At 41.3% G+C, this 11567-nt stretch overlaps 1 protein-coding gene across 14 annotated transcripts; it reads left to right on the forward strand.

The window, feature by feature from the left end:
* Positions 1–1484: 1484 nt before the first annotated feature.
* Positions 1485–11449, forward strand: ZBED8L (ZBED8 like). Of its 14 annotated transcripts, XM_027772495.1 has the most exons (6): positions 1485–1614; positions 2094–2156; positions 2311–2357; positions 2868–3025; positions 5421–5566; positions 9605–11449. In XM_027772495.1, the coding sequence occupies exon 6, from the start codon at positions 9705–9707 to the stop codon at positions 11427–11429; it is 1725 nt and encodes a 574-aa protein (XP_027628296.1). In that variant the 5' UTR covers positions 1485–1614; positions 2094–2156; positions 2311–2357; positions 2868–3025; positions 5421–5566; positions 9605–9704; the 3' UTR covers positions 11430–11449. The 14 variants fall into 14 exon arrangements, with proteins under 14 accessions (XP_027628296.1, XP_027628295.1, XP_027628297.1 ...); XM_027772494.1 differs by having other exon boundaries at positions 2311–3025; XM_027772496.1 differs by lacking the exon at positions 2311–2357.
* The last annotated feature ends 118 nt before the right edge of the window (positions 11450–11567 follow it).

Here is an 11567-nt window from a genome sequence, read left to right on the forward strand (position 1 = left end):
TCCATTAGTGGCCTCCAAGGTAGCCGACTGTGGTTCAAGTTCCAGACGTGGCAGCATAAAACAGGCCAGGTGCATATGTGTGCGTGCTCAAGATCCTGAGAGAATGGAGAAGAAGGGATTGAGGCGTGGCCATCCCCCTAGGAGATGATTTCTCGCTTTCTGTCTCTATGTCTCGAGTGAGTGCACACACCCTAGAGCAAAAATCTCCCTCTCAAAAAAGAATTATTTATTGAATTTAACTTATTATTATTATTATTATTATTACTTTTTAAAATCCGACCACAGAGAGACGAGAGAAAATGAGAAAGCAAGCCACCAGGTCCATGACTCAAACCGCCATTGGCCATGTGGGAGTCCAGCGCCTTTAACTACAACACCACCTGCTCGTCCCATTATTGAAATTTAAGAATCATCACAGCCTATCAAAGTATCAGTTACTGTTTTATTCAAGGCAAAGTTGTGCTTGACCTACTCAGGAAGTAATACTTGAATTCATAGTTACTGTGATAACACTGACAACAAAAATGCCTCAAATTCAATTTACCATAATAATCTCATTATTATAACTCTGAAAACTCTGGAAATATTAACCAAACTCAGAATCTTACAACTTACCAGAGTTGCTAAGGACATCTTTTGCCCATACATCACATATTTGAAAATAATGTCCATTCAAAACTGTTAACACACAACCAGGGTCCTGAGAGATGCTACCACTTCAATTTGTGAGACCATTCATCATTGATCTTCCTCTACAGCCATGTTTCAGTTCCTCTGCCACAGGCACATAATCACTAGGTATTACTATTGTTTGAATAGTTACAGTTATTACTGCCATCAGTAGGAAAAATAGGGACCGGCCCCTGGCAAAATTCTATAATGCTGGAGCCACATGGGAAGGTGTTGGGTTCATGTCCGGAACCTCCCTGAACATGCGATTGGTGCAATCCAGCCTGGCTGAGGTGGGGAGTGGATCCCAGTGTAATAACACTGTTGGGGGTCTCAGTGCTCAGCTTTCCCTCTCATGAAAGAAATAAATAAGTTTTCAAAAAAGATGAGAGGCCAGCAGCCTGGTGATGAAGGTGCTGGATTCCCACATGGTCCTCACAGTTCCAGTCCAGGATCTAGCGCTTGAAAATCACACTAGGCGCAGTGCGTACCTGCCCAAAATCCAGAGAGGAGAATGGAGAAGGGACTGTGGTGTGGTCATCACCCCAAGGGGACTTTTCTCACTTTCCCTCTCACAGTGCACCACTCCCTGTAGCCACACACAAAAAAAGAGAGAGACACTTGTAAGTACCTAAACAGAACAGTATCAAGAGACCCTAACCCGTCCCCGCTTCTCACCCCTCCGACCCTGGACAGTGTGAGGGGCAGATTCCCAAAGCCAGAGGTTAGAGCCCAGCTAAGCGGGAACAGAAACTCAAAGTCCTCCCGTGGTCCTAGAGAGGACCCCAAAGCGCAACGCAGTCGCAGACGGCGGGTGTTGCCGCACTTCCGGCTTTTGTGTCGCTGTCTCTGGGCTCTGGCGACCGGAGGGCCTGGGATAGAGTCCAGCGCCCTTGGAGCTTCCAGTCACATCCCTTTTCTATCCCAGCACCCCAGACTTTTCCGGTGAGACCTGGGTCCGGCCGGGTAAGATGGGCGGGGACAGATGGATGTCTACGGCTGTTTTCCGCATCGCCCACTCCACTGTCCCCGAAGGGGGTGGAGGGTCCCAGCCTAGGCTAGGCGGCGGGAAGCGCTGTATCCCTGCAGAGACATTCGGGATCTAGACGGGAAGGAAACCAAGTTATGGTTTCCCGAATAGGATGAGCTGCTTCTAGGACCGCAGAGAGGCAGCTTGCATGCCCTTCGCGGCTCCCAGGGCCTCGGTTTTCACCTCCGAAAAGTCGTGGACGCAGAGAACCTAGTCTAATTTCTGTGCTCTGCGATCGTCCCCTATTGTTTTCCCTCTGGTGAAAGCTTTTTTTCTGGGTTTCTAGGGACCCGGAGAAAAATTCCAAAGGCTTTAGAGGATACCAAGTTCCATCACCTCCTTTCTCTCTAATTTTTCTTTCTCTCCCTCACTCCTCTCCCTCACCCTTTTTTAGTGGAAAGGCATATAAACCTTATAGATGTCTGCAAACCATCTGTTTACTCCCAAATCCACCACCGTAAGTGATGATGACTGAAGAGTGAATGTTACAGAATAAAGAAGTGATTGTAATGCAGTAGGAGAACATATAAATGCTTCACCCTTTTCCTTTCAGTTTCAGAACTTTCTGAGGGCTTTTTATTGTTTTAATTTTTTATGTATTTATTTTCTAGGTTGCCACAGGAAGCGTGTGCCTGACAGAGAGAGACAGAGAGGGAAAGTAAGAAATCCCCCAGGCTTTTGGGCGCACACATAGGCACACAGGCGTGATTTTCAGGCTACCACACCCAGTACTCCCAACTGTGGTCGGCATATGGGAATCCAGTGCCTTAACCACCAGGGCAACTGCTACCTCCCCCTCCCCCAGGGCTTTTTAAATGAGTGATTTGGGGGCATTAGATGGATTTTTCAGTTATAGAAAATAACTGCTTGACTTGGAGGAGTAAGTGATGAAGGGAGTGTGTGGGTGGTACAATGGAAAGTGCTTTGGAACATTAAGTTGGTTACCAGGGTGGTTCAGATGTAGTCTCTACCACTGATTAGCTGGATGATCTGGGACAAAACACATAGACTCAGCAAGTCCTAAATTTGCCCTAAGTAAAATAAAATAGATGATCTCAAGTGCTCCTCCAATTTTGAAATTCAGTGATAGGCCGAATTTGGCTGTGAAAAACTCAGGCCAATGCCTAACTACCTAATGCCCCACCTACATTTTCTGCTGTACCACCAGTATGTTGAAAGACTACCTGTTGAGAGAAGCTGAGTGACAGAGGACCAAAGAACATTGTATAGGCCATTGCTAAGTAGACCATAAGCAATCAGTAAATGAATGTGGAATAAGCAGACTGATGAAACCTTACTATTTGACAGAAAAATGGGTTTACACAAGTAAGTAAAAAAGGAGACATTTATTTAACTTGCCTTTATATACGTAATTTATTTGTTTTTGGTTTTGTTTTGTTTTGTTTTAATTTTGCCAGAGCACTCTTGGACTCACTGGAGAAAGAGAAAGTGAGAAATCACACCTTGTTAGGAATAGTCACTCTGCAAACCTCTCCTCCATCTCTCCCTCATTTCAGGATTTGGGGCACTCATGCACACACACACACACACCTGGTGTGTTTCTCAAAGCTCTGGGTTTGGGACTCAAACTACTCAGTTGGTCACATGAGATCCAACCACCTTAAATACCACAGCAGAGGCTGGATCCCTCCTGTTCTTATTCATATGTTTTGTAAGTAATCCGACTGTTTTGATGTAGTAAAATCTCTTAATTTATAAATGATATGCCTTTCCCAGTGTTTAAATACTAGGCCTAAAATGAATTTGCTAAACTTTCTACAAATGAGTAGAAAAAGTCGAAATGTTGTATCCATCTGAAAAAGATTAATTTTTTTATTATTGCCACTGAGTAGATAGGCTTGCCAGAGAAAGAAAGAGCACTGCTGAGTGGGGTGTAGTCAGGCCGCAGTCCTTTTTCCTCCATTTCTCCAACCCATCAAGGTTTTGGGCATGCATGAACACATGCCTGGTGTGTTTTTCAAACAAATGGGATCAGGATTCTAACCGTGATTACCATGCAAGGTCCAGTTTCCAATGCACAGTGCTTAACCATTGTGATATAGAGCTGGCCATTGAACAAAATATTTTTTGAGAGTTTTGCTAAAGGGCGCGTGCACTCACCAGAGAGATAAAGACAGAGTGAGAATTCACCCCTTGCGGGGATGGCCATGCCACAATCCCTTCTCCTCTATTCTCCTCCTGGGATCTTGGGCACCACACACACTGTGCCCAGTGTGAGTTTTAAGTTGCCAGATCCAGGACTTGAACCACATTCCATTATGTGGGAGTCCATTGACATAACCATTATGCCATCTGCTGGTCCCTGAACATGTTTTTTTTAAATATCTCCTAGTTGTGGGGCCAGCAGGTGTTATTGTGGTTAAGCCCCTCAACTTCCACGTGGTGGATCACAGTTCAAGGCAGCTTGAGAGAGTCTTTTCTCTTTTTTTAGAATTATTTTATTCTACTTCATTTATTTATTCTTTTAAACTTGACCAGAGAAAGACAGAGTGAGAAGGAAAATAAGAAAGCAGACTGCCAGGTCCAGGACTCAAACCGTGGTTGACTATGTGTGATCTCAGCGCCCTTAATCACCACGACTCCTGCTGGCCGTGGATGGCCACTGAGAGACAGTTTTTATTATTAATGTATAGTCTATTTCAATAAGGCAATTAAATTTTAGACCAGCAGGTGGCGTGGTGGTTAAGGCATTGAACTCCATTCCCTCTCTGGCTTTGTGTGTGTGTCTGTTGAGCACGCACGCCCTGCAAATTAACAATAATAATAAAATTAAATAATTATTTAAAAAAAATTAAATGTCAGGGTAAGAGCTATCAAAATATCACATACTACACCAGTAAAAGACAGACTCTAAAATTAAGAGAGGACTAGGTGGTGAAATCATTAGAAATGTAAGGTAAAACCAAGTCTTTCAATTGTCGTTTCCCCTGAGTTGGGGCTAGAATATACTCCGTAAGAGCCTGCCCAGGTCAGGGAGGGATGACTGTCCTTCTGACTATAGCTATTTCTCTTTGTTTCACTTCTTCCTTGGAGAGCCTTCATTTTGATTCATACTTCTACAAGAAAAGAGGAGTTCTGGGACTTTTTTTTGTTTGATTGATTAGATTTTTGCCATAGGGAGTATGTACTTGCTGAAAAGAGACAGAGTAAAAGTAAGAAATACTCCCAGGAGGGATGGACCCTCTGCAGTCTCTTCTTTTCCATTCTCCTCTCTGGATTTTGGGCATGCACCCACACGCACCTGGTGTGTTTTTCAAACTGCCAGATATGGAACACAAACCGTGGTCGGCCATGTGGGAGTCCAACACCTTAACCTTATCACACTACCTGCAAGTCCCTCTGGGAGTATGTTATTTCCCCTTCCCTGCCTTTATTTTATTTTATGAGAGATTTTTGCTATAACGTGCGTGCACTCAATGGAGAGACAAAGAAAGACAGAAAGACTGAAAGCAAGAAATTACCGCCCTGGGGGGATGGCCACGCCACAGTCCCTTCTCCTCCATTCACCTCTTGGGATCTTGGACACACACACATATGTGCCTGGCGTGAGTTTTAAGCTGCTGGGCCCGGGACTCAGGCTGGGGTTAACTACGTGGGAGTCCAGCAGTATAGCCATTATGCCACCTACTGGTACCCTCCTTCCCTGCATTTAAAACCTTAACCCACATGACCAAAAAGAACCCAAGATTCTTTTCCTCAGTTTTCTTCAGCTACCTGAGACAGAATGGAATTTTCAGGAACAGTATCAGTGAAAAAGAAGGGAATTTAGTAAAGAAAATATAATAATTGGAAAATAAGGATTAAGAGCGATACAAATGGAGCCAGCTACATAGCATAATGTTTAAGGTGAGTGGACCCCGTGTGACCTACTGTGTGGGTGTGGGTGTGCATACCTGAAATCCCAAGAGAATAGAGGATGGAGAAGGGATTGCAACATGGTCATCCCCCTTGGGCAGGATGCTTTCTTACTTTCTTTTTCTTTCGTCTCTCTGGTGAATGCACATGCCCCTTTAGCCAAAAAAAAAAAAATTATAAAATAGTGACACAAATGACAAAGAGAACGTAAATGTGATATGATGAGACAAAAAGGAAAATTAGCTATCAGGAAAAGTTTAATGGATTTCAAGAAAGGGTAGAATTTTGAGATGGATGGAGCTGGAGAGAGAGGTTGTTTCAGGCAAAGAGATGAAGGTGGGAAGTCCCAGCACATGCTGAACAGTGAGGAGGCCAATTTGGCTCAAGCATGATGGAGTCTATGATGAAACAGGAGGAAAGATTTGAAGAGTGTCATGTTATAGCTACTTTTGAATTTTTTTTTTTAATGTTTAAATTTTGAGGGGAGAGAGTCCTATGATCAGAGCTGTTTTGGCAGTACTGTCCAGTCCTTGATCTGGAAAAGGTAGAAGTTGGAGCTAAGAAAAATAATAGATCACTGTAGTAATTTATGCTGGAGGTAATGAGAGCCTGAATTCTGAGTGTAGAGATGGAAATAGAAAGGGGATTTGAGAGACAATCTCTCTGGTGATTCTCAGAAAAATTAATAAGAGAATAAAATAAGATTTATAACAATTACATTTGCTTCCAGTAGTGAAAAAAGTTAGTCAATGCAATGAATCCTTGGAGGATCCTTCTTCCTAGCTATTCTTGGTACAGTTTATTTATCTAATATTATTTATCTTTTTTTTTTTTTTTTAACCTGCAACAGGGTACATACATGCACCAGAGAGAGAGAAGGAAAGTGAGAAAGCAAGCTGCCAGATCTGGGACCCAAACCACAGCTGGCCATGTAAGAGTCCAGCATCCCAACCACCAACTGCCTGCTGGCCACAGCCCATTCCTTCTTGTCACACTAGCTGTTGTTCTATTTTTATTTTACAGGAATCAATTAAGCCATGTGACTAACATGTGACAATTCGTTTAGTAAAACTGATAATATCTGTAAATCCACTGGGTTCACATAAATGGCAAAATAGTACAGTGTACTAAAAGCAAACAAGTGAGTGAGAGTACCTTCATCCACCCCATGTATATAGAAATTTCATTCTCAAAAAAAAAAAAAGATATTTCAGGACCAGCTGGCAGAGTGGTGATTCGGATGGCTGGATCCCACCTGACTGTGGCCTCTGTGTGTGTGTGTGTGTGTGTGTGCGTGTGCGTGTGCGTGTGTGTGTGCCCAAAATCTTGAGTGGAGAATGGAGGAGAAGGAATTGCAGTACTGCAAATTGCTCTGGGGAGTGCTTTCTCACTTTCTTTGTCTCTCTTCAGTGAACACACATGTCTTGTAGGAAATTTTTTTAAAAAAATAACAAGAAAGAGGAACAGCAGGTGGCATTGCCTTCTCTCTTTGTCTCTCTCTAGTCAAGTTAAAATAAAATGAATGAATAAATAAAATTTTTAAAAAATGACAAGAAGAAAAGAAATTTCATTCTCCTTCCAGAGAATATATATCTATGTAATGTGACTGTTCTACTATTCTTTTTTTTAAAGAAGTATTTTATTTAACTTTATTTTATTTATTTATTCATTTATTTATTTATTTAATTTGACCAGAGAGGGACAGAGTGAACAGAGTGAGAAAGAGAGAGAGGAAAAGTGAGAAAGGAAGCCACCAGGTCTGGGACTTGAACTGCAGTCGGCCATGTGGGAGTCCAGCACTCTTATCCACCACACCACCTGCCAGCCCACTGTTCTACTATTCTTATAATAATTATACAGCTTAATTTCTTATCTTTAAAATATAAATACAAGTTCTCTTTTGGAGGGACGTTATATAAGGCACGTGTGCTTGCCAGAGAGAGATGGAGGGAGGATGATGATGAGAAAGCACCCTTTGGGAGGGTGGCCATGGCACAATCACAATCTCTTCTTTAGTTTCCTCTCAGGACTTTGGGCATGCCTGCATATGTGCCCAGAGTGTTTCTCAAGCCATTAGATCTAGGACTCAGGCTGCAAAAGTGGCCATGTGGGATCTAGCCACCTTAACAACCATGCCACTGGCTTGCCCCACAAATTTTATTTTTTTTCCTGTGCCCCAATGAATCATTTTGTACACTTGCTTTGGTGATTTTTTTTTTTTTTTTTTGAGAGGTTTTTGCTATAGGGTGTGTGTGCTCGCTAGAAAGACAGAGAGACAGAAATCGAGAAATCACCCCCCAGGTGGGGATGGCCACACCACAATCTCTTCTTCATTCTTTTCTCACAATCTTGGGCATGTACACACACATACCCAGTATGAGTTTAAGCCACCGTGTCGGGGACTTGAACCACGGTTGACTACATGGCAGTCCAGCGACATAGCCATTACGACAACTGCTGGTCTCGATCACTTTTTTTTTTTTTAAGAGAGATTTTTGCTATAGGGCATGTGCACTTGGAGAGACAGAGAGAAAGAAAGTGAAAAATCACCCGAAAGAAAGTGAAAAATTACCCCCTGGGGGGTGGACCACACCATAATTCCTTCTCTTCCATTCTTCTGAAATTTTGGGCATGTACATCCATCTGTGTCTTTCAAGCCACCAGGTCTGGGACTAGAATCATGGTTAGCTATGCAGGAGTCCAATGTTTCAACCACCACGCCACCTACTGTGGGCTCCTTGGTGATCATTTTTAAGTGACCAGCTTGGAGTTGGCAGGTGGCATGGTAGATAAGGGCATTGGACTCCCACATGGCTAACTGTTGTCCAGGTCCAGCCCTGGACCTGGCAGCTTGCTTTCTCATTTTCCCTCTCCCTCTCTCACTTTGTTCCTTTCTGGTTAAGTAAATAAATAAAGCTAAATAAAATAATTATTTAACAGAGAAAAAAAAAAAAAGAGTGACCAGATCACTTCAGAGTTGGTAGTGTAGCAACATACTTAGGACCCTGGCTTCAGACTTGAGTTTGAGTACTGGCTTTACTACATTATATGCTGTTAGACATATGTTCTAATCTTTCTCAGTTCTGTGGTGGTTTTCTTTTTTTTTTTTTTTAAGAATTATTTTAGGGACCAGCAGTTAACGTAATGGCTATGTCACTGGACTCCCATGTAGTCGACCACAGTTTGGGTCCCAGACCGGGTAGCTTAAACTCATGCTGGGCGTGTGTGCATGCGTGCCCAATATCCCAAGAGGAGAATGGGGGAGAAGGGACTGCAGTGTGGCCATCCCCCCTGGGAGGCGATTTCTCGCTTTCTGTTTCTCTCTCATCCCCCCTTGGGGGTGATTTCTCGCTTTCTGTCTGTCCCTCTCTGTCTTTCTGGCGAGCACATGTGCCTAAAACTCTCCAGCAAAAGAAGAAAAAAAAAAAGAATTATTTTACTTTGGGGACCAGCATGTGATGTGGTGGTTAAGGCACTGGACACTCCCACATGGCCAACCACGGTTCAAGTCCTGGACCGCTTTCTCACTTTCCCTCTCTCTCTCACTCTGTTCCTCTGGTCAAATTAAAATAAAATAAATACATAAATAAAGATAAAATAAAAATAACATAATTCTTTTTTTAAAAGAATTCTTTCATTTAAAAAAATTTATTCATTTATTTCAATTTGACCAGAGAGAGATAGAGAGAGAGGGAAAGTGAGAAAGCAAGCCACCAGCTACAGGACCTGAACCATGGTCTGCCATGTGGGAGCCCAGCGCCCTTAACCACCTCAGTTCTGTTTTCTGTTTGTAAAATGGGAATATTAATCGTGGTTACCACGTGCACTTCCTGTTGGTATTAAGTGAGCTGTATATGTAATGCATCAAATCTGCCTGGCACACAATCTAACATGAATGACTTAGCCAGCATTTATCATGTCACACCACTTGATTTACTGAATTGTCTTTATGAGTGTTTGTACAGATCATTAGAATAACAAATACAATGTTGCTTTTTAATACTGCTGTTAAATTTTTCTGTCCTGCAGGATAGCAAAAACCTATCTTATAAAGCCTCCTGGTCACAAAAAACAGCCTGGCCAAGCAGACCCTATTTGATCCAGTGTGCCGGTTCGTTGGACCTGAATAATGATTGCTGAGTCAAGTGATACTATGGATTTAGCTCCCCAGGAGATGGAAGGTATAGTGATAGTGAAGGTGGAAGAGGAAGATGAATATGAGTATGAGGCAGACCATTTTCAAAGAGAACAAAATAACATAAAACCATCACCACAATATCCTCGTCGTTCTACATCTATGAATGAAAGAGCCTTGTTATCATCATATTTAGTCGCATATCGAGTGGCAAAAGAGAAAATGGCCCACACAGCTGCTGAAAAAATTATCCTCCCAGCTTGTATGGATATGGTACGTACAATTTTTGATGATAAATCAGCTGACAAACTACGAACTATACCTCTTAGTGATAATACAATATCTCGTCGAATCTGTACAATTGCAAAACATTTAGAAGCAATGCTTATTTCACGGCTACGCTCTGGTGTAGAATTTGCAATCCAGCTCGATGAGAGCAGTGATATTGTAAGTTGTCCAGCACTCTTGGTTTACATCAAATATGTGTGGAAAGATGATTTTGTAGAGGATCTCTTATGTTGTTTAAATGTGAGTTCACGTATAACTGGATTAGATTTATTTATTGAATTGGAAAAGTGCATTGTTGGTCAATATAAATTAAGCTGGAGAAATTGTAAAGGAATTTCAAGTGATGGAGCAGCAAATATGACTGGAAAGCATAGCAGAGTTATTGAAAAATTGTTAGAAGCAACGTATAACTGTGCTCTCTGGGATCACTGTTTTATTCACCGAGAAGCTTTGGTATCTAAAGAAATGCCACCAAGTCTAATTGATGTATTGAAAACTGCAGTGAAAATTGTTAATTTTATTAAAGGAAGCTCATTGAACAACAGAATTCTTGAAATATTTTGTTCAGAGATTGGAGTTAACCATGCACACTTACTGTTTCATACAGAAGTTCGTTGGTTGTCTCAAGGGAAAATATTGAGCAAAGTATATGAACTCAGGAATGAGATTTACATTTTTCTTATTGAGAAGCAATCTTATCTGGCAAATATTTTTGAAGATAATATTTGGGTAACAAAATTGGCATACTTAAGTGATATTTTTAGCATTCTTGATGAGTTAAATTTGAAAATACAAAGGAAAAATAATGATACATTTCAATACCTTGAACATATTCTAGGATTCCAAAAGATGTTACTATTGTGGCAAACAAGACTTAAAAGTAATTGCCCTAGCTACTATATGTTCCCAACATTGTTGCAACACATTGAAGAGAACATTATTAATGAAGACTGCTTAAAGGAAATAAAATTAGAGATATTGTTGCATCTCACTTCTTTGTCTCAAACCTTTAATTATTACTTTCCAGAAGAAAAATTTGAATCATTAAAAGAAAATATTTGGATAAAAGACCCATTTGCTTTTCAGAACCCAGAATCAGTAATAGAATTAAACTTGATGCCTGAAGAAGAGAATGAATTATTGCATCTCAGTTCATCATTCACACTGAAGAATTATTACAAGACATTGAGTTTGTCAGCATTTTGGATTAAGATTAAAGATGAATTTCCATTACTAAGTAGAAAGAGTATATTGCTGCTAATACCATTCACATCTACCTATTTGTGTGAACTAGGATTTTCAATTTTGACACGATTAAAAACAAAGAAAAGAAATAGGCTTAATAGTGCACCGGACATGCGGGTGGCTTTATCTTCATGTGTTCCTGACTGGAAAGAACTTATGAAAAGGCAAGCACACCCATCACATTAAATAAAGTCTTTACAAAGTTTTGTTTCTGTACTTTTCAATTTTTTATTTTATTATTATTTTTATAGTTTCTTGCTATAGGGCATGTGCACCAGAGAGAGACCGACAGAGAAAGAGGGAAGTGAGAACTTCCATCCTCCC

The sequence above is a fragment of the Tupaia chinensis genome, unplaced genomic scaffold, assembly GCF_000334495.1.
Source record: "Tupaia chinensis unplaced genomic scaffold, TupChi_1.0 Scaffold000279_1, whole genome shotgun sequence".
Taxonomy (NCBI): domain Eukaryota; kingdom Metazoa; phylum Chordata; class Mammalia; order Scandentia; family Tupaiidae; genus Tupaia; species Tupaia belangeri.

Bases quoted from the DNA above. Each gene is read 5' to 3' on its own strand.
- ZBED8L (XM_006150146.2), top strand. From the start codon at position 9,705: ATGATTGCTGAGTCAAGTGATACTATGGATTTAGCTCCCCAGGAGATG.